We start from the raw sequence: 25,461 nt of genomic DNA, 5'->3' as shown, positions 1-25,461 counted from the left end.
TTTTGTTCTCCGTCTCCCCCTTTTAGACTGTGAGCTGGGTAGGGACTGTCTCTATATGTTGCCAACTTGGACTTCCCAAGCGCTTAGTCCAGTGCTCTGCACACAGTAAGCGTTCAATAAATACGATTGATTGATTGAATGTCCACAGGTTTCTGTCATTTGCTAGAAAGCAATTCAGAGGTCGTGAAAGGTGGGGGACAGTCAGCCAGGGGACAGCAGGTTTTCTAGACTGTGAGCCCACTGTTGGGTAGGGACTGTCTCTAAATGTTGCCACCTTGTACTTCCCAAGCGCTTAGTACAGTGCTCTGCACACAGTAAGCGTTCAATAAATACGATTGATTGATTCTTTTAATGTCTCAGGCAGAGCGTGCTCTTTTAAGACCTCTAAATTGTTTATCTGCTGGCACTAAACCAGCCATCTGTTAGTATTCCGACTTCACAGATTATTTTTAGCTACTGTAAATATCTTGAGTGCAATAGATTTCCTCCCCGGGTTGGGCTAGTGCCTGTATATGAGTAGAAACTGTACATCGTTATCTATAAATATACTATAGATTTATTTATAAAGAGCTATGTACTGTTTCCACTTCTATTTTTCTGCTTTGGTTGAGAATTAAAAAAATCACGCTCATAGGAAGCAGCGTGGCTCAGTGGCAAGAGCACGAGCTTTGGAGTCAGAGGCCATGGGTTCAAATCCCGGCTCCGCCACGTGTCTGCTGTGTGACCTTGGGCAAGTCACTTCACAGATTGCTTTTAGCTACTGTAAATATCTTGAGTGCAATAGATTTCCTCCCTGGGTTGGGCTAGTGCTTGTATATGAGTAAAAACAGGACATCGTTTTCTATAAATATACTATAGATTAATTTATAAAGACCTATGTACTGTTTCCTCTTCTATTTTTCTGCTTTGAGAATTAAAAAATCACGCTCATAGGAAGCAGCGTGGCTCAGTGGCAAGAGCCCGGGCTTTGGAGTCAGAGGCCGTGGGTTCAAATCCCGGCTCCGCCACGTGTCTGCTGTGTGACCTTGGGCAAGTCACTTCACAGATTGTTTTTAGCTACTGTAAATATCTTGAGTGCAATAGATTTCCTCCCCGGGTTGGGCTGGTGCTTGTATATGAGTAGAAGCAGTACATCGTTATCTATAAATATACTATAGATTTATTTATAAAGAGCTATGTACTGTTTCCCCTTCTATTTTTCTGCTTTGGTTGAGAATTAAAAAATCACGCTCATAGGAAGCAGCGTGGCTAAGTGGAAAGAGCACAGGCTTTGGAGTCAGAGGCCCTGGGTTCAAATCCCGGCTCCGCCACATGTCTGCTGTGTGACCTTGGGCAAGTCACTTCACAGATTGCTTTTAGCTACTGTAAAAATCTTGAGTGCAATAGATTTCCTCCCTGGGTTGGGCTAGTGCTTGTATATGAGTAGAAACAGGACATCGTTATCTATAAATATACTATAGATTTATTTATAAAGACCTATGTACTGTTTCCCCTTCTATTTTTCTGCTTTGGTTGAGAATAAAAAAAATCATGCTCATAGGAAGCAGCGTGGCTCAGTGGCAAGAGCCCGGGCTTTGGAGTCAGAGGCCGTGGGTTCAAATCCTGGCTCCGCCACATGTCTGCTGTGTGACCTTGGGCAAGTCACTTAACTTCTCTGAGCCTCAGTTACCTCATCTGTAAAATGGGGATTAAGACCGTGAGCCCCACATGGGACAACTTGATCACCTTGTATCCCCCCCCCCCCCAGCGCTTAGAACAGTGCTCTGCACATAGCGCTTAACAAATGTCATGATTATTATTATTATAGATCAGAGTAAGGCAGCTTAAAATATTTTGAGTTATTTTAATTCTGTGGAAAGTACCATCATCATCATCAGTCGTATTTATTGGACGCTTACTGTGTGCAGAGCACTGTACTAAGCGCTTGGGAAGTACAAGTTGGTATGATATAGATATAGAGACAGTCCCTACCCAGCAGTGGGCTCACAGTCTAAAAGGGGGAGACAGAGAACAAAACCAAACATACTAACAAAATAAAATAAATAGAATAGATATGTACAAGCAAAATTAATAGAGTAATAAATATGTACAAACATATATACCACTACTCCATGACCTGAGAATACATTCGAACTACCTCAAAAATCTGTTTGAAATGATTTGTTGGTTTGCCTGCTTTTAGCATCTGTGATCTTGGTGCCCTTATTCAGTTCATCTGCTTTACACCTTATGGCTAAAGGCGAAAAGGACTATAAAAAGGATAGTGCGAAACAAAGGATCAGGTGTTTGCTGAACTTCTTAGCGAAAGAGTCATAGAGGACCCTGTTGCATTTATTACTCTTCTCCAGTGCTTTGGTTTTGGTTACCTTGGCTCTTTTTTGCCTTGTGAATTTTCTGTGATGCAATTCTCCCTCCAGTTTCTTTGTAACCTCCATTTTTTCTCCTTAAATTTCTGAAGCAAACAAAAAAAAGCCCATGAAAGTCCGGTGGTAATAGCTGCCCTAGCCTGCAGGCATTCTCTGCATTCATCTCCCCTCCTTTGCTGAGTATTTGATGATGATGTGTTTGTACATATTTATTACTCTATTTATTTATTCATTTTACTTGTACATATCTATTCTATTTATTTTATTTTGTTAGTATGTTTGGTTTTGTTCTCTGTCTCCCCCTTTTAGACTGTGAGCCCACTGTTGGGTAGGGACTGTCTCTATATGTTGCCAATTTGTACTTCCCAAGCGCTTAGTACAGTGCTCTGCACATAGTAAGCGCTCAATAAATACGATTGATGATGATGATGATGATGATGATGATGGTATTTAAGCGCTTACTATGTACCAAGCCCTGTTCTAAGCGCTGTGGGGTAGATACAAGGTTATCAGGCTGTCCCACATGGGGCTCGCAGTTTTCACCCCCGTTTTACAGATGAGGCCCAGAGAGGTGAATAATAACAATACAATAATTTAAATATTATAATATTAATTATAATTTATAATAATAACTAATATTTTAATATTATTAAAATTATTTGAATTATTATAATAATTCAAATAATATTTGAATCTTCAGCAGGTCAGAACTGATGTGCATGAATACCTCAATGTGGATATTTATATCCTGTATATATGTTTGTACATATTTATTACTGTATTTATTTATTTATTTTGTACATATCTATTCTATTTATTTTATTTTGGTAGTATGTTTGGTTTTGTCTCCCCCTTTTAGACTGTGAGCCCACTGTTGGGTAGGGACTGTCTCTATATGTTGCCAATTTGTACTTCCCAAGCGCTTAGTACAGTGCTCTGCACACAGTGAGCGCTCAATAAATACGATTGATGATGATGATGATATTTTCAAATGGGAAAAAAAAAAATGACTTCGTTTGTAAGCTTTCCTTTCTCAAAGACCTGTTAGTACAAGTTGGTAGCTTTTCGAAAACACTTTTAAAAACGCATTGATATTCATATTCACCCAGTTCTACAACACACAGATTGCATACTTGCAAAGCACTGTATTAAGGAAAGGTCTTGCCGACGTATCCCACCTTCTGCCACGCACATAAGCTGTTTCTTTCATGATCACAATGTGTGGTAACCAAATAATCTCACGCTGTTGGAGAAACATTGCCCAAATCCCTAACAGAAGTCTAGTCAAAACGCCTTGTGGAACAGAACGGAGAGAGCATAGACAGTCTTCAAAATCGATTTATGCCAATAACAGATGGCCAGTTGATCGCCCAGTCGATCAGTCAATCGCATCTATTTTTTTTATGTCATTTAAGTGCTACATGCCGGGCACTGTACTGAACGCTGAGTAGATCCAAGGGATTGCCCTCCCTCTGCCCCTCCGCCAAGCTAGCTCTCTTCCTCCCTTCAAGGCCCTGCTGAGAGCTCACCTCCTCCAGGAGGCCTTCCCAGACTGAGCCCCTTCTTTCCTCTCCCCCTCGTCCCCCTCTCCATCCCCCCGTCTTACCTCCTTCCCTTCCCCACAGCACCTGTATATATGTGTATATGTTTGTACATATTTATTACTTTATTTATTTTACTTGTACATATCCATCCTATTTATTTTATTTTGTTAGTATGTTTGGTTTTGTTCTCTGTCTCCCCCTTTTAGACTGTGAGCCCACTGTTGGGTAGGGACTGTCTCTATATGTTGCCAATTTGTACTTCCCAAGTGCTTAGTACAGTGCTCTGCACATAGTAAGCGCTCAATAAATACGATTGATGATGATGATGATTCTCGTTGGACGTAGTCCCTGCCCCACATGGGGCTCACAGTCTTAATCCTCATTTGACAGACGGGGTAGCTGAGGCACAGAGACGTGAAGCCACTTGCCCAAGATCACGCAGCAGACAAGTGGCGGAGCCGGGATTCGAACCCAGGCCTTCTGATTCCCAGGCCTGCGGCCCATTAGACTTGTCAGACTTATCCGCCCGCTTGTCAGCTGTGTGACTTGGGGCAAGTCACTTAACTTCTCTGGGCTCAGTTCCTTCATCTGTAAAACGGGGATGAAGACTGTGAGCCCCCCATGGGACAACCTGATGACCTTGTAACCTCCCCAGTGCTTAGAACAGTGGTTTGCCCTGTTATTTATTAACAGTGTTTATTAAGTGTTTATTACTGTTTATTAAGTAGTAAGCACTTAATAAATGCCATCATCATCATTAGACCATACTGCTTCTCACTTACTGTGTGCAGAACACTGTACAAAACATTTGGAAGAGTTCAATCTAGCCGAGGGGGTAGACACTTTACCTGCCCACAGCGAGTTTACAGACTAGAGGGGGAGATAAACATTAACGGAAATAAATTAGGCATATGTACATAAATGCAGAGGGAGGGGTGAATAAAGGGTACAAATCCAAGATCAAGGGTGATGCAGAAGGGAGAGGAAGAAGAGGAACTGAAGCTAAATGGGGAAGCAGCGTGGCTCAGTGGAAAGAGCAAGGGTTTTGGAGTCAGAGGTCATGGGTTCAAATCCCGGCTCCGCCAACTGTCAGCTGTGTGACTTTGGGCAAGTCACTTCACTTCTCTGGGCCTCAGTTCCCTCATCTGTAAAATGGGGATTAAGACTGTAAGCCCCGCGTGGGACAACCTGATCACCTTGTATCCCCCCAGTGCTTAGAACAGTAATAAGCACTTAACAAATGCCATCATTATTATTATTATCAGGGAAGGACTGTTGGAGAAGATGTGCTTTTAATAAGGCTTTGACGGCGAAGAGAGCGATCACCTATCGGATATGAAGAGGTAGGGTATTCCAGACCAGAGGCAGGACGTGGGTGAGAGGTTGGCACCCCGCAGACAAGATCGAGGTGCAGTGAGTAGGTTGGCATTAGACAGGTGAAGTACGCGGGCTGGGTTCTAGTGGGAAAATTGTAGAAGTTGATGGAGTTAAGAATTAATAGGCAGCTTTAATAATAGTAATGATAATTATGGCATTTGTTAAGCACTTACTATGTGCAGAGCACTGTTCTAAGCGCTGGGGGGGATACAAGGTGATCAAGTTGTCCCACGCGGGGCTCACAGTCTTAATCCCCAGTTTACAGATGAGGTAACTGAGGCTCAGAGAAGTGAAGTGACCTGCCCCAGGTCACACAGCAGACATGTGGCGGGGTCGGGATTCGAACCCATGACCTCTGACTCCAAAGCCCGGGCTCTTTCCACTGAGCCACGCTGCTTCTCTGCTTATCATTCATTCCACTCATCCATCAACAACCATTCTGTCCGGTGTCGTTCCCTATTGCCTTTTAAAAGCCTATCCTCCTCCTCAGTCAATCGAGCGTATTTATTGAGTGCTTACTGTGTGCAGAGCGCTGTACTAAGCACTGGGGAGAGTACATTATAACAGAATCGGTAGACACGTTCCCTGCCCACAACGACCTTACAGTCTAGAGGGTGAGGGATTGTGGGTTAGAGAAGCAGCGTGGCTCAGTGTAAAGAGCCCGGGCTTTGGAATCAGAGGTCACGGGTTCAAATCCCAGCTCCGCCAATTGTCAGCTGTGTGGCTTTGGGCAAGTCACTTCACTTCTCTGTGTCTCAGGTACCTCATCTGTCAAATGGGGATTAAGACTGTGAGCCCCACGTGGGACAACCTGGTCACCTTGTACCCCCCAAGTTTTTAGAACAGTGCTTTGCACATAGTAAGCGCTTAACAAATACCATCATTAAATGTATCCCTCCATCCCAACCACTAGCGTTTTGTGAATGGCTTGTGTCCAACAAACTCCCCTGTTAGATTGGAAATTCCTTGAGGGCGGAGATCACGTCTCCTATTTCTATTTTACTCTCATAAATGTTTAGTGCAGGGTCTGCAGACGGTAGGTGCTCAAGAAATACTGTTTATTGCCGAGGATCTCAAATCCCCTTTCGGGACTACTCAATAAATGCGTTAGCAGTCCTCTATAGCACATGGACATTTTTGTCACGGCCCGTGTTACCTCTGCACTTGTTTTTTACACACAGCCGTGCCTTTTGAAGTCGTAGAGGCGCAGCCTACGATGGAGCCAGAAGCCAGCCTGATAAATCATCTTCATCCTCACCATCGGTTTTTGTAGCACTCGATCAGCTCACCCCCTCGTACCCCGCTTCGCTGATTTCGTACTATAATCCAGTCCTTGCGCTTCATTCTTCCAATGCCAGCTTACCCACTTCACCTCCTTCTCATCTATCTCGCCGGCAACCCCTCGCCCACATCATCTCCCTTCACATACAACAGATCACAACCGTCCACATTCAGTCATGTTCATTGAGCCCTTCCTACGTGCCGGGCACTGGGAGAGTACACGTCTCCTGCCCACAACGAGCTTACAGGCATTAATAAATTACAGATATGGACTTTAAGCGCTGTGGGGCAGAGAGGGGGGAATAAAGGTAGCCGATCCACGTGCAGAGGCCGTGCAGGAGGGAGAAGAGGAAATGAGGGCCTAGTCGGGGAAGGCCTCTTGGAGGAGATGTGCTTTTAATCAGGTTTTGAAGGTGGGGAGGGGGATCGTCCGTCGGACAGGAGAGGTCGTCTGCGAGGTAGATGAGATGGAAGTACAGTGAGGAAGTTCATTCATTCATTCAATCGTATTTATTGAGCGCTGACTGTGTGCAAGGCACTGTACTAAGCGCTTGGGAAGTACGTCAGCAACATATAGAGACGATCCCTACCCAACAGTGGGCTCACAGTCTAGAAGGGGCTCACGGTCTAGAAGGCATTAGAGGAGCAGGGGAGCAGCCTAATAGTCTCGGGGTCTCACGTCAGAATTTTCTGCAGTTCTTTGGACTTCCCTTCCGAAACCAGAGCAGTTTCTCATCGCCATCTCTTCCTGCATGCTCCACCACAGAGATCTAGCGGTTTCCTCTTTTTTAATCCGATGAAGCAATTCCGCGTCGACTGCCAGGTTGTTTTTCCCATCTCTCCATCCCCGCGTGTGCCTGTTCCTTAAAACGCAGCCACCGTTTGGGACTTACAGCTTACAAGACTCTGGAGTGGTTCACCACATTTTCAAGTGTCAAACCGATTTGCAGCCAGGAAAGGAAGTGGTGGATGGCAGCCAGAGTGCTGGAATTCAGGAATAAGTAAACGTATTTATTTATCTTCAGCGACGCTCTAGGTATTGGCTTTCCAGCCAGAAGCTGACTCGTTTACCAGTCTGGGCACTGAACTAAAGACTCCCTTTATCTGGGATTCAAAAAGGAACTTTCCGGTTCCCATTGTGTCACTTGTTAAGTCCATTAACTGAAGTGGAAGACTGCACCTCGACTCTGCCTGCAATAAATAATTTGTCTGACGGGGTAGTTAAAAACAAAACCCCTAAAAAACCAAAATAACGCAGTCCCAGCGTTTAATGTTTTACAGTGAAATGGTTCTAAATGACATTTATTTAAGGGTTTTTTTGAGAACACTTAGGAAGATTTGCTTTTTAGATCTTATTTTATAAGAGCTATATTTTCCATCAGTGACCTCTTAATATCTTTCCATCAACTGATGCCATTTATTGAGCTCCTTTGACCTGTATTAAGTGCTGAGCCCCCTCCTTCCTATCCCCCCCGCCCTACCTCCTTCCCCTCCCCACAGCACCTGTATATATGTTTGTACAGCTTTATTACTCTATTTTACTTGTACATATTTACTATTCTATTTATTTTAATTTGTTAATATATTTTGTTTTGTATCCGTCTCCCCCTTTCTAGACTGTGAGCCCGCTGTTGGGTAGGGACCGTCTCTGTACGTTGCCAACTTGTACTTCCCAAGCGCTTAGTACAGTGCTCTGCACACAGTAAGCGCTCAATAAATACGATTGAATGAACGAATGAAAGTGCCGGCTAGAATGCAGTAGTAATCATCCCTGCCTTCAAGGAGTTTGTAATCTGTTTGGGGAGGAGGGGGAGAGGCAGACACATGAATTTATTAATAAGAAGTAGTAATAGATGTGTCAGATAGGTACTCTAAAACACTGTAAGTGCTATGTGGGGTTGTGTGTACTTGATAATAATAATAATTATAGTAATGATGGTATTTGTTAAGCGCTTACTGTATGCCAAGCGCTGTTCTAAGACCTGGCATAGACAAACACAAGTTAAGTGGGACACAGTCTCCGTCCCACATGGGGCTCACAGTCTAAGTAGGAGGGAGAAGAGCGTGGTTTTGGAGCCCTTCTTTTACAGCTGAGGAAACAGAGGCACAGAGAATTTAAATGGTTTGCCTGTGCACAAATCATTTCATTGGACACTGTGGTATTCTGTATCCACAGAGGCTTATATTTTTGGTCAGTAGTAATTGTGATGTTTAAGTGCTTATTATGTGCCAGGAACTGTTCTAAGCACTACGGTGGGCTCAAGCAAATTGGGTTGGCCACAGTCCCTGTCCCATGTGGGGCTCACAGTCTCTATCCCCATTTTACAAATGAGGGAACTGACCTTTATTTTTTTTTTGAGGGTGGCATTTGTTATGTGCTTACTTTGTTCTCCTGTGAATCCACGTGTTATCACGGCAGGAGAATTTGCCCGTGCTGATGAAGCTTAGAGCTGTGCCACATAGGGCAACCCCTAATCAGTGGTCTAAGCCAAAGCGTCAGAGTCGATTCACCTGTGCTGGGCTGCAGCGTCATGGGAAGGAGTCAAAGGCGGATCAATTTGTTGATCAAAGACAACAGCAGAGACTCAAGTTTTTACTGCAAGAAAGAAGGCAATGGTAAAGCATGCCCGTATCTTTAACAAGAAAACTCCATGGAGACACGTACCAGAATGAGCTAATGATAGAAGATGGGGTGTTCCGAAGAGGGTGTGCCCATGGAGTCGCTATGGGTCATTCACCCCTCACATCCAATCTGTCACCAAAACCTGCCGGTCCCACCTCCGCAACATCACCAAGATCCGCCCTTTCCTCTCCATCCAAACTGCTACCCTGCTGATTCAGTCCTATCCCAACTGGATTACTGCATCAGCCTCCTCTCTGATCTCCCATCCTCCTGTCTCTCCCCACTTCAATCTATACTTCACACTGCTGCCCGGATCATCTTTGTGCAGAAACGCTCTGGGCATGTTACTCCCCTCCTCAAAAATCTCCAGCGGCTACCAATCAACCTACGCATCAGGCAAAAACTCCTCACTCTCGGCTTCAAGGCTGTCCATCCCCTCGCCCCCTCCTACCTCAGCTCCCTTCTCTCCTTCTCCAGCCCGGCCCGCACCCTCAGCTCCTCTGCCACTAACCTCCTCACCGGGCCTCGTTCTCGCCTGTCCCACCTTCGATCCCCGGCTCACGTCCTCCCCTTGGCCTGGAATGCCCTCCCTCCGCCCATCCGCCAAGCTAGCTCTCTTCCTCCCTTCAAAGCCCTACTGAGAGCTCACCTCCTCCAGGAGGCCTTCCCAGACTGAGCCCCCCAATTCCTCTCCCCCTCCCCATCCCCCTACCCTACCTCCTTACCCTCCCCACAGCACCTGTATATATGTATATATGTTTGTACATATTTATTACTCTATTTTACTTGTACATATTTATTCTATTTATTTTATTTCGTTAATATGTTTTGTTAATATAGACTGTGAACCCGCTGTCGGTCAGGGACCGTCTCTATATGTTGCCATCTTGTACTTCCCAAGCGCTTAGTTCAGTGCTCTGCACACGGTAAGTGCTCAATAAATACGATTGAATCAATAAATACGATTGAATGAATGAACCCATTAGGGAGGCTGGATTCAGTTGAAGCATCTTAGAAAATCAGTGCCCCTTTTTCAGAAGAGCCCAAATGAGTCCAGATTCAACCGGCAAGCTACAGAGGCTAAATCAGTCAATCAGTCGTATTTATTGAGCGCTTACTGTGTGCAGAGCACTGTACTAAGCGCTTGGGAAGTACAAGTTGGCAACATATAGAGACAGTCCCTACCCAACAGTGGGCTCACAGTCTAAATGTATATTTGGGAGTGTGTGAGTGAGAGAGACCCCCCCCCCCCACGCCCAGCCCCTCAAAAGTAAGAACCATATCAGATCAAACAGTGGGGCATAGCCGAACACCCAGTTCTTCTATAATATGGAGGCTAGGAGACCCCAGTACTACGACAAATTCACATTATAGGGCTCATCTTGTCCCAGTACTACGACAGATTCACATTATAGGACGCATCTTGTGTCTGCATTTGCAGCAGCCATTTCACCTGACACTGCGTCATGATGTGTCCAGAGGCACGGAAGACTATTCCCTAATTTTGTTAGTGCTGTAGCCAAAAGGTGCAGAAAAAAGGCAGATTTCTGCAGAACCGAGTGTATGGTTTGTTATTTAGAAGCGTGGCCTAGTGGAAAAAGGGTGGGCCGGGAAATCCCGAAGACCTGGGTTCTAATCCAGGCTCCGCACATGCTTGCCGGTACGTGACTTGGGCCTCGTATTCCTCAACTGTAGAGATTCAGTATTTGTTCTCCTTCCTACTTAGACAATGAGCCCCATGTGGGACAGGGATTGTGACCAACCTGATTTACTTGTATCTACCCCAGTGCTTAGAACACTGTGTGGCAGATAGTAAGCACTTAAATATATATAATAACGATAATGTAAAATGTTTATTGTTTATCATTTTGAAATATCAGATTTTTTTTGGGGGGGGGAAGTCACTCTAAAACCAGGTTAGCGTATTTCCGTAAAAATATGAAAGAATCGAGTTCCTGATGAACTGGGTGAAAACTGGACGGAAAACCGCGAAATGAAATTCTCCATCCAGTTCGATTTTCTACCAGTGCAGAAATGGCAATAATCTTCATAAAGAAACGAGGGATTTTTTCATCTTCCCAGCGCTTAGGTGATTTCCATCAGATTGACATTGTTCCCCACTGTTGAGTAGGGACTGTCTCTATATGTTGCCAACTTGTACTTCCCAAGTGCTTAGTACAGTGCTGTGCACACAGTAAGTGCTCAATAAATAGGATTGATTGATTCAGGTGAAACCGATCATCTACCTCACAGCTGTTCCCAACTTCCTTTCTAGGACGATGTGAGGCAGAAAGTTCATCTCAACACCTTTGGATTCTTCAAGGATGGATTCATGTCGGTCAACGTTAGCAGCCTTTCTGTGAGGAGCGAAGAGTCCGTTGGCAAGGACAGTGTAAGTATGTGGGGCTGAGGTCTGAAATGGTTCTCACTTGGCCTGTCTGAATGCAATGCAAGGGTAAAATCGGGAGGAATTCAAGTCAAAACAGATGTTGGTGCCGATCATGAATTCGTGGTTAAGTAACAGGTGGAGTTATTCTTGAATGGATTTTAGAATATATGCTATGGAAGTCACAAAAATGAATATAATAATAATAATAATAATAATAATGGCATTTATTAAGTGCTTACTATGTGCAAAGCACTGTTCTAAGCGCTGGGGAGGATACAAGGTGATCAGATTGTCCCACGGGGGGCTCACAATCTTCATCCCCATTTTACAGATGAGGTAACTGAGGCCCAGAGAAGTGAAGTGACTTGCCCAAAGCCACACAGCTGACAAGTGGCGGAGCCGAGATTTGAACTCCCAAGCCCGGGCTCTTTCCACTGAGCCACGCTGCTTCTCTACGTTACCTAATCTCTTTTCGTATGAAATGAATGTTTGAAACTGAGTGGGTAGTCATGGAAAGAGGAAGAAGGTCCCAAAATGATATTTTGGCTGGTTTTTGGGGTTTTTTTTTGCCCCACGTTGGGATTGTGGTTCATAGAATATAAAACAGCAACAGAATGACTCCGTGGAAGGAGCAGATTCTCACATAAGCAGTGAATCTGGCGCTTAGTGCGGCCCACCCTGGTCTGTCTCCTCTTTTATGCCCATCTTGGCCCCTGGTCAGCAGAGGCACAGCAGCCTTGCCACAGTCAATCAATCAATCAACCAATCGTATTTATTGAGCGCTTCCTGTGTGCAGAGCACTGGACTAAGCGCTTGGGAAGTCCAAGTTGGCAACATATAGAGACGGCCCCTACCCAACAGTGGGCTCACAGTCTGGAAGGGGGAGACAGAGAACAAAACCAAACATATTAACAAAATAGAATAAATAGGATAGATATGTACAAGTAAAATAAATAAATAGAGTAATAAATATGATCCCATGAGCCTAGCTCTGTCCCTGACCTTCGACCCTGCTTGTTTGTCACAATTGTGTCACCCTAGACAGAGAGCCACCCCAAGCAAATCCTCCATCCCAGGCCCTCCAGCCCGATTGATCACCCTGGGATAGAATTGGGGGTGTATATATATATATATATATATGTATATATGTATATATGGTTGTACATATTTATTACTCTATTTATTTATTTATTTTACTTGTACATTTCTATCCTACTTATTTTATTTTGTTGGTATGTTTGGTTCTGTTCTCTGTCTCCCCCTTTTAGACTGTGAGCCCACTGTTGGGTAGGGACTGTCTCTATGTGATGCCAATTTGTACTTCCCAAGCGCTTAGTACAGTGCTCTGCACATAGTAAGCGCTCAATAAATACGATTGATTGATTGATTGATAGAGGAGGGCGAGAAGCAACATATCCACAATCCCCAGGAAGCAACAGGGTCCCTGGACTGCCATTTGCTTCTAAACAGATTTCAATTTAAAGGTAGAACAAAACTCTAGCCCTGTGGCTCTTTGGGGCGCTTAAATAGCAGGACTCTGTGTGTTTTACATCTAAGTCCGGCTGTGCCCTTAGCAACAGCCTTCCCAGCTCCAGGCTGGAGTTGTTTTCCCTAGTACCATGGTCCTGAATGACTGGTCAATTTTTTTTTTCCTCATTCTTTGCGTAGATGGCAGATGTCAATGGTTTTCTTCCATAAAATTAAAAAAAAAGCGAAAATCCACTATCTCCATCCTTTGCCTCGCCTTTTAGCTGGAGGGGTGTAGACTAAATTGTGAAAATCCAGAGGGCAATATGGATTTTTATCTGTTTTTTCCTCTCTCAGATTGGATTTAGCTTGGATCGGACAAAGAACGATGGATTCTCCTCCTACTTGGTAAGTTTTCAAAGAGCCAACTAAGAGTGCCCCTGTAGTTTTTCACTTAAGATTTGGGAACTAGGGGACATTAGTACATATTATTTGGAAAAGAGGGAGGAAATCAGGTGTGACTGTACAGGGAGCACATGAAATTCTGAGGATATAAATCCCAAAGGTGTGAGTGGAGAAATAGTGTCCGAATTTGCACGTTGAATGCCAATTGTTCATATTCTAGGACTAACCGGAATCTAAGGATGAGCGCGTACTACAGTGCTCTGCACACAGTAAGCGCTCAATAAATACGATTGAATGAGTGAATGAAAGGATGTGTTTTTTACCTCTCCTCTCTCAGGATGAAGATATGGAGTACTGTATCTTTAAAAAGGATTTGAGCCAGTTGGTGTCCGTTACTCTTTTAATCGTAGACTTTTCAAAGAATATGTAAGTAACTCTCGTGAAAAATTCAGTTTTGTTCTGAGATGGGGCAGGCGGGGGTGACATTTTCAGAGCCAAATACATGCGCATTTTAGTCATTACTGACTTATCTAGCCCCTAGGACGATGTGCTTTGTAATTGTTTCCTGCCCTTTTGCTAAAAGAAGAACAATTTATTTTCAATCAGTTTTTTGAGTGATGGTCCCAAGATGGAATTCCAATGACTTTCTCTAGTACTGTTTCCAAATTTATATCTTGAATTAGCATCGCTGTGGTCTATCTCCTGCCACTTTTCTTCCTCCTCCAGAAAATTTGGAAGTAATACTGTAGAAGGAACAGCTTTACAAAGCAATTTGTGAAACCAAAAATTTGCTGCATTTAGAGAAGCGGCATGGCCTAGTGGCTTGGGAGTCAAGAGGTCATGGGTTCTAATCCCGTCTCTGCCACTTAGCAGCTGTGTGACTTTGGGCAAGCCACTTAACTTCTCTGTGCCTCAGTTACCTCATCTGTAAAGTGGGGATTAAATCCGTGAGCCCCACGTGGGACAACCTGATTACCTTGTACGTACCCCAATGCTTCGAACAGTGCTTGACACATAGTAAGTGCTTAACAAATACGATCGTTATTATTACTAAGGTGTTTTTTTTTTCTTTTTTCTTGCATGTGACCGAAGAGTAAAAATAAGGTCGCCTCCAGAAGCTGGCACCCAGTTACCTAAAATTATCTTCACAAATGCAAAAGTTTATCAAGATCTCAGTGATCCTAAGGATCCCATGGTGACTAACCAAACTCATGAAAAACAAGGTAAATCTGCTTCATCCAAGCAGCCTCCCCCAGTACTGACTTTACATATGGTCATTGTGAATGTAGCTCTGATAGATGTGCCCTTTTAATTGTACATATTTACTATTGTATTTATTTTATTTTGTTAATATATTTTGTTTTGTTGTCTGTCTCCCCCTTCTAGACTGTGAGCCCGTTGTTGGGTAGGGACCGTCTCTCTATGTTGCCGACTTGTACTTCCCAAGCGCTCAGTACAGTGCTCTGCACACAGTAAGCGCTCACTAAATACGATTGAATGAATGAATGAATGTGCCCAAACTGAAAGGTTTTTTTTTTTGTTGTTGTTAATGGCATTTGGTATTTGATAAGCGCTCGCTATGTGACTGGCACTGTAGTAGATATAAGCTAATCAGGACGGACACAGTCCGTGTCCCACACGGGGCTCACAGTCTTAATCCCCATTTTGCAGAAGAGGTAACTGAGGTACAGAGAAGTGAAGTGTCTTGCCTAAGGCCACACAGCAGACAAGTGGCGGAAGGAGGATTAGAACCCAGGTCCTTCTGACTTCCAGGCTTTGCTCTATCCACTAGACCACACTGCTTCTCAGTGCCAAACGCTTACCTTCAAATGCCATCCTGGGCCTGGAGTGACTTTCCCCTCTTAGACATTTGCCAAAGATTCACCCTCTCTGCCTTTGAAGACCTCTCAAAATACCTCTTTCTCCCCTTACACTGCCCTGGTAAAGTGAAAGCCCACTGAGGGCACCCCATCTTGCGGCCTAGTGGATAGAGCCCGGGCCTGGAGTCTGGGGGACCTGGGTTCTAATCCTGGCTCTGCCACTTTGCTGCGTGACCTGGAGCAAGTCACTAAACTTGCGCCTCAGTTCCCTCATCGGTAAAATGGGGATTAAGACTGTGAATCCCATGTGGAGCATGCACTGTATCCAACTTGATTTTCTTGTATCCACCCCAGTACTTAATATAGTGGCTGGCAAAGAGTCAGCACTTAACAAATACCATGATAATAATGATATTATTATTCTCCCAACTCTGTGCAAGACACAACCTTAGACTCATCTCAAGATAAAACTGACTCATACAATAAAGCTTCTTATGCTGTTTTTGTCTTCTTGGAAAGCACCCTGTCTTGCGACCAAGAGAAGTAGGGGACTGTGTTCCCAAGTTTTTCATAATTTTTTCTGTGGCGCGTAGAAAAACCTGTTTTTTGAACAGATGAGTCTGTCAGACTCAGCAGTAGAGGAGAAATCAATCAATCAATCAATCGTATTTATTGAGCACTTACTGTGTGCAGAGCACTGTACTAAGCGCTTGGGAAGTACAAGTTGGCAACATATAGAGACGGTCCCTATCCAACAACGGGCTCACAGTCTAGAAGGGGGAGACAGACAACAAAACCAAACATACTAACAAAATAAAATAAATAGAATAGATATGTACAAGTAAAATAAATAAATAAATAGAGTAATAAATACGTACGGAGGTATATACATATATACAGGTGCTGTGGGGAAGGGAAGGAGGTAAGATGGGGGGGATGGAGAGGGGGATGAGGAAAGGAAGGGAGCAGTGCCATGAGTAGAGTATAGCGATTTTAGAAACTGCATCTTGTCCAGAGAATTCCTACATGCGTGGGAGAAGCATGTAGACCAAGTTTTATTGAAATCCCCATGGGTATTTGCTTTATAGAAGAGTCTCTTATAAATGTTTTGCCATCACAGTTTGGCTTTTATCTGTGTGTGCAATCACCCTGTCTCCTGTCAAACATATCTAAACACATAACAGCGTAATTGTTTTAGCCTAAGAGTAGGATTTGTTCCAACATGCCCTGAATTTCTCCTAGAACTGCCCTAAATACATGAGGGTTCTAATATTATTTGATGCTTATTTTTACTTGTAGGTACCAACCATTTTCGCTGACTATTTCTTGTCATTTCCCAAGCCCGTGTTTTCCACTTTTGCCTTTCAAAAATTGTTCAGTTATGGGCCTGAGGAGCTCAAAATCCTATTTTTATTTTCTTGACCCAAGTCAGCGTGGCAAAAAAAACTTGGAGTGGGGAAAGTGGCTTTTCTAATTTATTTTTTCTTCTAAATTTAAAGTCTTGAGCTGGGGGTGGATTTCCCCTTATGTAATAACCCTCTTTTTAGGCCTCCCTGTCCCCCGATCCTCATCAGAATGGTCTGAAGTCTAGAGGTGGACTTAACTTTAGACCAATATCATGGGCATGAAAGAGGGAAGGGAAAATTTGTAGGATAACTATCCATGGGAAAAATCCCTTTTCCCTCCTGCCCCCTTCCAGATTTGGGGAAAAATGCAAACATGGAAGGTCACGGTCCCCTTGTGAATTCCTCTCGCAGGGATGATGGAGTGCCAGTTGTCTATATCAGTTTTTCGTGGCTCTAGTAATAATGCGAGCTGAAATGTGCATTTGAGCTGATCCAGGCACTAATGTGTCTAAAATCCTTCTGTCTCCAGATAGTGGGAGGTCCATGCGCAGTACAGAGGATTTAAAGGTAAGAGATCTAACCAGCGTGTGTTCAGGGTAAGGATAAAGGGCAGAGGGAATGTTTTTAGCGGAAAGTGTAAGAGGGTAGAAAGCGAAGGATAAAAAGTTGATTTTTTTTTAATTTTTCACAGCACATACACTTCATTTGCCTCTTCTTTATGTTTTCCAGACCTCGGTAGAGAAATCCTATTCTGTTTATAACAACAAAGGAGCCATTTCATTTCAGGTAGGCATTCTCTATTAAGCTGGGTCTAGCGGCTGTATAGGTTTATCTGTGTTTTAAGAATGAAGTAAAGCTTTTGCTTCCTTTGGAGAAATTCTGCCCGAGACTTCTCCCGGCCTTCCCGCTTCTTATATTCCCCTTGGTTGAATCAAGTGCCTTCCTTGCTCCTGGGGGAGAGAGAGCCTGCCTTCAAATCTTGAGAAGCAGCTTGGCGTAGTGGATAGAGCACAGGCCAAAGAGTCAGAAGGACCTGGGTTCTAGTCCCGGCTCTGCCGCTTGTCTGCCGTGAGACCTTGTAAAAGTACTGGAGAATCGTATTTTTAATCTGAAGCTAAGTCTTCAAATCAGTGAGCCTGCATTTTGTTAGTTGATGTAAAAGTCGTATTTGAACCCCCTTCCAAGACCAGTGGACGTGATGCTTTTTTTAAATTTCAGAGGCGGTGGCATCTGCTTGGTAGGTACTTTAGATAGAGAAGCAGCGTGGCTTAGCGGAAAGAGCCCGGGCTTGGGAGTCGGAGGTCGTGAGTTCTAATCCCAGCTCTGCCACTTGTCAGCTGGGTGACGTTGGGCAAGTCACTTCACTTCTGTGTGCCTCAGTTGCCTCATCTGTAAAATGGGGATTTATTACTCGGTAACCACTGATGGCTTGGTTTTTATCAATTCGTCTAGCACCGTGACTTTGGGATTTACATCTCAGCTGGAATGTTTTCCTCCATATTTTCCCCTGAGCGTTGAATCGAAGCACTATTTAGTTTTCTCAGGGCTACTCTGTGGCCGATTTTGAAATCAAAGTAATCTTGATGATTGTCAAGCCCTACTGAGAGCTCACCTCCTCCAGGAGGCCTTCCCAGACTGAGCCCCCTCCTTCCTCTCCCCCTCCCCCCCCACCCGCCTTACCTCCTTCCCCTCCCCACAGCACTTGTATATTTATGTTTGTGCATATTTATTACTCTATTTATTTTATTTGTACATATTTATTCTATTTATTTTATTTTGTTAATATGTTTGGTTTTGTTCTCTGTCTCCCCCTTCTAGACTGTGAGCCCACTGTTGGGTAGGGACTGTCTCTATATGTTGCCAACTTGTACTTCCCAAGCGCTTAGTACAGTGCTCTGCACGCAGTAAGCACCCAATAAATACGACTGAATGAATGAATGAAAAGCCCTTCTTTTGAAAGCCCACCTTGCAGGGTATTATTTAAAAAGGAAATTTTCTTTCAGTTGCATCTTGGGAATAAGTGATTATGCTTAAATTACTGTTCGGTTACACATTAGCACTCCTAATGTTTTAGCTTGGAAAATTCTACCTTTTTGGTTTTAGCGTTTAAAATTGTATTATCTCCATTTTCAGTTTTCTTTCAATATCAGCATTGATGACCAAGAAGGTCTCTACAGTCTTTACTTCCACAAATGTCTTGGGATCGACAAGCAGAGGAGCGACCCAAGGTTCCCTTTCAGCCTTGATGTAAGTATTGTTTAATTGTGGATTGTCCTGAAGATATCCTTAAATAGTGTAAAAGCCCGACAGTAATAATAGTAATGATAATTATAAATATTTATGAAGCCCTTACCGTGTGTCAAGCACTGTTCTAAGCCCTGGGGTAGATACAAGTTGGTCCCTGACCCGCTTAGGACTCACACTCTTTAGTCTCCATTTTACAGATGAGGCAACTGAGGCCCAGAGAAGGGAAGTGACTTGCCCAAGGTCACACAGCAGACATGTGGCGGAGCCGGGATTAGAACCCAGGTCCTTCAACTCCCAGGCCCATCCTTTAGCCACTAAGCAGCGTGAGTTAGTGGAAAGAGCACGACCTTGGGAGTCAGAGATCATGAGTTCTAATCCTGGCTCCACCACTTGCCTGCTGTGGGATCTGGGGCAAGTCACTTAATCAATCAATCAATCAATCGTATTTATTGAGCACTTACTGTGTGCAGAGCACTGTACTAAGCGCTTGGGAAGTCCAAGTCGGCGACATCTAGAGACGGTCCCTACCCAACAGCGGGCTCACAGTCTAGGGGGGGTGGGGGGCAGACAACAAAACATTGACAAAATATTAACTTCTCTGTGCCTCAGTTACCTTATAGGTAAAATGGGGATTAAGACTGTGAGCCCCACGTGGGACAACCTGATTACCCTGTATCTACCCCAGTGCTTAGAACAGTGCTTGGCACATAGTAAGCGTTTAACAAATGCCATCATTATTATTATTATTACTAAGCCAAGATACCCTTAAGCAGTAGCACCTTGGACATTTTACTGGGTTGTCTTTTAAGGTGGACAAAGGGCTAACCTAATGATGGTAATTGTGGTATTTGTTGAGTGCTTACTCTGCACCAGGCACTCTGCTATGCACTGAGGTAGAAACAAACTAATCAGGTCAGACACAGACCCTGTTCCAAGTGGGGCCCACCGTCTGAATGGGAGGGAGGACAGGCATTGAACCCCCATTTTACAGATGAGGAAACTGAGGCACAGAGAAGCTGCGACTTGCCCATGTTGTCATACCCAGCAAGTAGCAGAACCGGGATCAGAACCTAGGTTCCCCGGGCGCCCAGGCCCATTCAACTAGGCCGTGCAGCTTCCCGCGCATTTGGAGCGTTTTAAACGGAGAAATCGCCATTCAGGGAATTTGGAATTAATTTTTAGACACCGAGTACCGATCGCAACGGGCCTCTTTAAACTGCCGTGGGGCCACTGACCGTTCTCATTGTGTGACCCCACTGAGGGTGGGGAGTTACAGTATGGTCCCAGTCAGAGACCGTGTGTTCAGCAGGGCATTTCTTGTCCGTTGGCTTCAGATCAAGATCACCGAGAAGAATCCCGATAGTTACCTCTCAGCGGGCGAAATTCCTCTTCCCAAGCTCTACGTTTCCATGGCGCTGTTCTTCTTCCTCTCTGGGACCATCTGGATTCATATTCTCCGCAAGCGCAGGTGAATCTCTTCGCTTCTCTGCAGGTCTCGACTAAAGGGGAATTGGAGGGTGATGAGTTTCCAAGGTCTCGGCATGCTCCCTGAATTGGAAGCGGTTTCTTTCTCCAGGAGCATTCCCCTTGTTCTCGTGGCTCCCAAAGAAATTGCAGTAAGATGGAGGGGTAGCGTGCTCTCCTAAACGCTTATTCCAGTAAGTACTCAGCACTGCACGCAGTAAGAGCTTGGTAAATCCCATTGATTGATTACACACAATAGGGATGATTTACCGGGGACTTGGACTCCTTTGTCACCACAGTGTAAATTGCCTGCAGGTGTTCGCGTCCTTCCTCTTAACATAATTACAAATCAGCCAATCCATAACACGTTCATATTTATGGAGCACTTACTGTGTGTGCAGAACACTGTACTGAGCGCTTGGGAGAATACAGTATAGCAGATTTGGCAGGCATTTTCTCTGCCCACAAGGAGCTTACAGTCTAGAGGGGCGTAGATGCCAAGAATTGAATTTAAGCGTCTTCTAAGAAGGCTAAGGTAGGAGTTTCCATAGCTTAGATCTTATATTTGGGTACCGGGGCGGCTGTAATGATCTTCGTCTGGCTAGAGGAGATTTGATACAGATTAATGGAGGTTACCTAGTAGTTTAATACATAGAGATACTGTTTGGGGTTGGGCCAGGACCAGCTGAGATGGATTGTTTCCATCGATCGAGGTAAAGGAGGGCTAGAGAAGTAGTTATAAATGGTATTTATTAAGCACTTACTCTGTGCAGAGCATTGTACCCAGCACTGGGAAAGAGTACAGGTGGGAACTAGACACGGATGCTCTCGTTCCAGGGACTCACGCGGTCTATGAACGAAGCTGTGGGGGCATTCATTCATTCATGCAGTCGTATTTATTGAGCACTGACCGTGTGCAGAGCACTGAACTAAGCGCTTGGGAAAGTACAATGCAACTATAAACAGGGAGGACTGGAGACAGAGCCGTTGTCCAGAGCAATGAAACACTAAAACATTAAAGCAGCATCATTTGTTCATTCAGTCATAGTTATTGAGCGCTCACTGTGTGCAAGGCACTGTACTGTGAGAGTACAATGCAACAACAGGCAGACACAGTCCCTGCCCACAACGAGCTCGCAGTCTTCAGGCATAAGAACAAAGGACAAGCATAGAAACATGAAAACAAGGATTCTTTTTAAAATTTTGAATGGGGACCTCCTTTTCTCAGTTGAAATCCGCCGAGATCAGTCAATAGATCAATCAGTCGGTCGATTGATTTTTTTTTTTTTTTTTCTATACGAACCTCCTCTTGTCAGTTCTAATCCCCGGAGATTATTTCCCTAAAGCGGTTCGCTCCAGGTGCAATTAGCTTCTCCCAAAGAATGCAGTGGAAAAGGCGGGGGCCACCTGTTTTTCGAGGCTACAAACTAGGTATTTGGTGAGTAAATGTTGCAGGTAGTTAGTGGAGGCTTCCCCCTCAAACAGTTCAGCCTCCAAGTACAGGTGTGAATGGCACACAAAGGCTGATTTTCTTCTCATTTATAAAAGCCAATAAATCTTCATGCCATTTCTACCTTTTGGTCCTTTTTTTGTTCCCATGGGTATGCAGTTAAATTATTTTGAGTCTTGTCCTTTGTAAAAATAATAATAATAATAATAATAATAATAATAAGTACCCAGCAGTACCTCTTGTGGTCCTGAATTGTGTAATCCGGTAATTCATCATTTTGCTAGAATGTCCGTAGGTAGAGGTTACCAAGGAGGAATAAAATAGACGAAGGGAACTCTGCGGGCCTGGAATTTCCTTATTTAGGTTGCCGTTAGTGTAGTGGTTTTGCATTGTAAATAAATCTTAATGCCGTCTGGTGCCAGAGAGACCGGCCTGGCTTAGTTAGGTCCTTCATTTGACCTCACGTAGATGCTAAAATGAGACCGCTACTCCAGTAGTGTAGCAAATCAACAGAGTTGTTATTTCTCTCAGGGCAGTGCTTAATTTCTAGACTGTGAGCCCACTGTTGGGTAGGGACTATCTCTGTATGTTGCCAACTTGTACTTCCCAAGCGCTTAGTACAGTGCTCTGCACACAGTAAGCGCTCAATAAATACGAACGAATGAATGAATGAATAGTAGCGTCTACCAACTCTGTTACGTTGCTCTCTCCCATGTGCTTAATCCAGTGCTCCGCACACAGTAAGCCTGTCTACTTGTTTTGCTGTCTGTCTCCCCCTTCTAGACTGTGAGCCCACTGTTGGGTAGGGACCGTCTCTATATGTTGCCAATTTTACTCCCCAAGCGCTTAGTACAGTGCTCTGCATGCAGTAAGCGCTCAATAAATACGACTGAATGGAAGTAAGCACTCAGTAAATACGACCGATTGGTCGCTAGTGGCTTATGCCTAGTATTTCTGTTTCCATACACGATTTAGTGGTTGCCGTCCAACCGTGACTAGAACTGGGTGAGCAAACATCCGTGACTCGTGGATTCTTTCCGATTCCGGCGACTGTCAGAAACCGCTTGGAGGGACGTCTTGGTTTTCCAACCTGCGTTCGATTCCCTTTTCTGTCAGTCAGGCATAGCGAGCTTCCCAGAACTGAAGCTTTCTAGTGCTCCGTGTGTGGGAATGAAGTGGTTCCTCAATTTTTGCTTTCCTTTCTCTTTGGCAGGAATGACGTTTTCAAGATTCACTGGTTGATGGCAGCTCTTCCTTTCACCAAGTCTCTGTCCTTGGTGTTCCACGCGGTAGGTCGACTCCGAAACAGCGTGCGCAGTCCTAGGGAACTGGAGAAATCGTTCAGGAAATGACAAGCAGCAAATGATGAAAGATTGCCTTTCTCATGAGGGATTTGAGGGGGCAGACGGGGCAGGGGAGTGTCTTGAGAGTAGCCAATGCCTCAAAGATTGTTCCTGTACTGTAGCCCAAATCCCTCCTGGAATACTGAGATGGGCCATTCCGGAGGTAATAGCACCATCTCCTGAATTGCTCTTATAATAATAATAATAATAATAATAATGATGGCATTTATTAAGCACTTACTATGTGCAAAGCACTGTTTAGCGCTGGGGAGGTTACAAGGTGATCAGGTTGTCCCACGTGGGTCACACAGTCTTCATCCCCATTTTACCGATGAGGCCCAGAGAAGTGAAGTGACTTACTCAAAGTCACCCAGCTGACAAGTGGTGGAGCCGGGATTTGAACCCATGACCTCAGACTCCAAAGCCCGGGCTCTTTCCACCGAGCCACGCTGCTTCTGTAATTTCTAATTTCTCGCACTTCTGCTGCTCTGATTTCTAAGTTTTTATTCCTCTATCAAGCATGACAGAAACGGTTCCACTGGTTTCAGTTTCATATAATTATGGGGAAAGAAATGCATATTTATGTAGAGATTGGCATTTTCTATGGAATCCAACAGACCACCAGTCTCCCCCCGCCTCTTAAAACCACATCTCCTCCATGAGGTCTTCCCCAACAGTCTGCATTTGCCCGTACTCGCCTTCCACTCTGCGTCGCTTATGCACTCGGATTTGTATTTAAGTACTTGGCTTTCACCCCAGCCTCAGCCCCAAGGCACTTATGTACATATCCTTACACTCTGCCATTTCCCCTATCAATCAGGCAATCAATCAATGGTATTTATTGAGCGCTTAATGCGTCTGCCATTTATTTTAATGTCTGCCTCCCCCTCTAATCTGTAAACTCCTTGTGGGCAGAGTTCCCGTCAACCAACTCTATTTTAATGTATTTTTCCAAACACTTTAGCACAGTTCACAATAAGCACTCAATAAATACCAACGATTGATCATCAAGTCAAAATTTCGGGTCTAAAAAGAATTATGCGTATCAGAGGTGGACTGAAAGCTGAATATTTTCTGACTCAGTGAACCTTGTATCGTCCTTGACAATCAATCAATCAATCAGTCGTATTTATTGAGTGCTTACTGTGTGCAGAGCACTGTACTAAGCGCTTGGGAAGTACAAGTTGGCAACATATAGAGACGGTCCCTACCCAACAGTGGGCTCACAATCAAAGGATGGGGTTGAGCCATTAGATGTAAATCAGTGCCGATGGACATTTTGTGGACAGCTTTATGGTGGGACGCAATAATGTGAACCCTCTCTGAAATGACTGTGGATACTCTGTTTTCAGATTGACTACCACTACATTTCCTCTCAGGGGTTTCCCATCGAAGGCTGGGCTGTAGTTTACTACATCACTCATTTGTAAGTATATTTCATCTTGCTGGATGGGAAAAACTACTCTCTTGAAATTTCTTATAATCCTAAAACCAGTGAAAATTATGGCATTTTAGAGCATCCATGCCTTGATTACCTATGGAACTGCCGCATTGATAAAGAGGCATTGTAAATTGAAATAATAATAATAATAATAATGGCATTTATTAAGCGCTTACTATGTGCAAAGCACTGTTCTAAGCACTGGGGAGGTTACAAGTTGATCAGGTTGTCCCACGGGGGGCTCACAGTCTTAATCCCCATTGTACAGATGAGGGAACTGAAGCACAGAGAAGGAGAAGCAGCGTGGCTCAGTGGAAAGAGCCCGGGCTTTGGAGTCAGAGGTCATGGGTTCAAATCCCAACTCAGCCACTTGTCAGCTGTGTGACTTTGGGCAAGTCACTTCTCTGGGCCTCAGTTACCTCATCTGTAAAATGAGGATGAAGACTGTGAGCCCCCCGTGGCACAACCTGATCACCTTGTAACCTCACCAGCGCTTAGAACAGTGCTTTGCACATAGTAAGCGCTTAATAAATGCCATTATTATTATTATTATTAAGTGAATGTCATTATTATTGTTATTAAGTGACTTACCCAAAGTCACACAGTTGTTAAGTGGCAGAGCCGGGATTCGAACCCAGGACCTCTGACTCCAAAGCCCGCACTCTTTTCACTGAGCCACGCTGCTTCTCTATTACTGGTTAATCCAGAAACCTAGTTCTAAACAGTTTGAATTTCTCCACCGTCCATTTTATCAGAGCTTCTAATACATGGCAACATTAAATGATTGGAGCCTCATCTCCTTTTATGTCTCTAAATCCACCTCTTTGATGCTTAACGAGCAGTGGTGATCAGTCAGGGAAATGAAGCCAAGTAAAGGAAATTTATAATCTCATCCATG

At 44.2% G+C, this 25,461-nt stretch overlaps 1 protein-coding gene across 1 annotated transcript in view; it reads left to right on the top strand.

Moving 5' to 3' along the window:
* GPR107 (G protein-coupled receptor 107) overlaps window positions 1-25,461 on the top strand; it is a 66,576-nt gene that overhangs the window by 8,322 nt on the left and 32,793 nt on the right. The window contains exons 2-11 of the mRNA XM_038744499.1: window positions 11,467-11,583; window positions 13,405-13,455; window positions 13,790-13,878; window positions 14,545-14,675; window positions 17,148-17,185; window positions 17,348-17,404; window positions 18,752-18,865; window positions 20,200-20,333; window positions 22,993-23,068; window positions 24,475-24,548. Of these exons, the coding sequence (XP_038600427.1) occupies window positions 11,524-11,583; window positions 13,405-13,455; window positions 13,790-13,878; window positions 14,545-14,675; window positions 17,148-17,185; window positions 17,348-17,404; window positions 18,752-18,865; window positions 20,200-20,333; window positions 22,993-23,068; window positions 24,475-24,548 (824 nt within the window). The 5' untranslated portion in view covers window positions 11,467-11,523. The remainder of the gene's footprint in view (window positions 1-11,466; window positions 11,584-13,404; window positions 13,456-13,789; window positions 13,879-14,544; window positions 14,676-17,147; window positions 17,186-17,347; window positions 17,405-18,751; window positions 18,866-20,199; window positions 20,334-22,992; window positions 23,069-24,474; window positions 24,549-25,461) is intronic.

This window comes from Tachyglossus aculeatus, chromosome 4 (assembly GCF_015852505.1).
Source record: "Tachyglossus aculeatus isolate mTacAcu1 chromosome 4, mTacAcu1.pri, whole genome shotgun sequence".
Classification (NCBI taxonomy): Eukaryota; Metazoa; Chordata; class Mammalia; order Monotremata; family Tachyglossidae; genus Tachyglossus; species Tachyglossus aculeatus.
The sequence above is the reverse complement of the archived record's forward strand: the minus strand, read 5'-3'. Positions and strand labels throughout refer to the sequence as shown.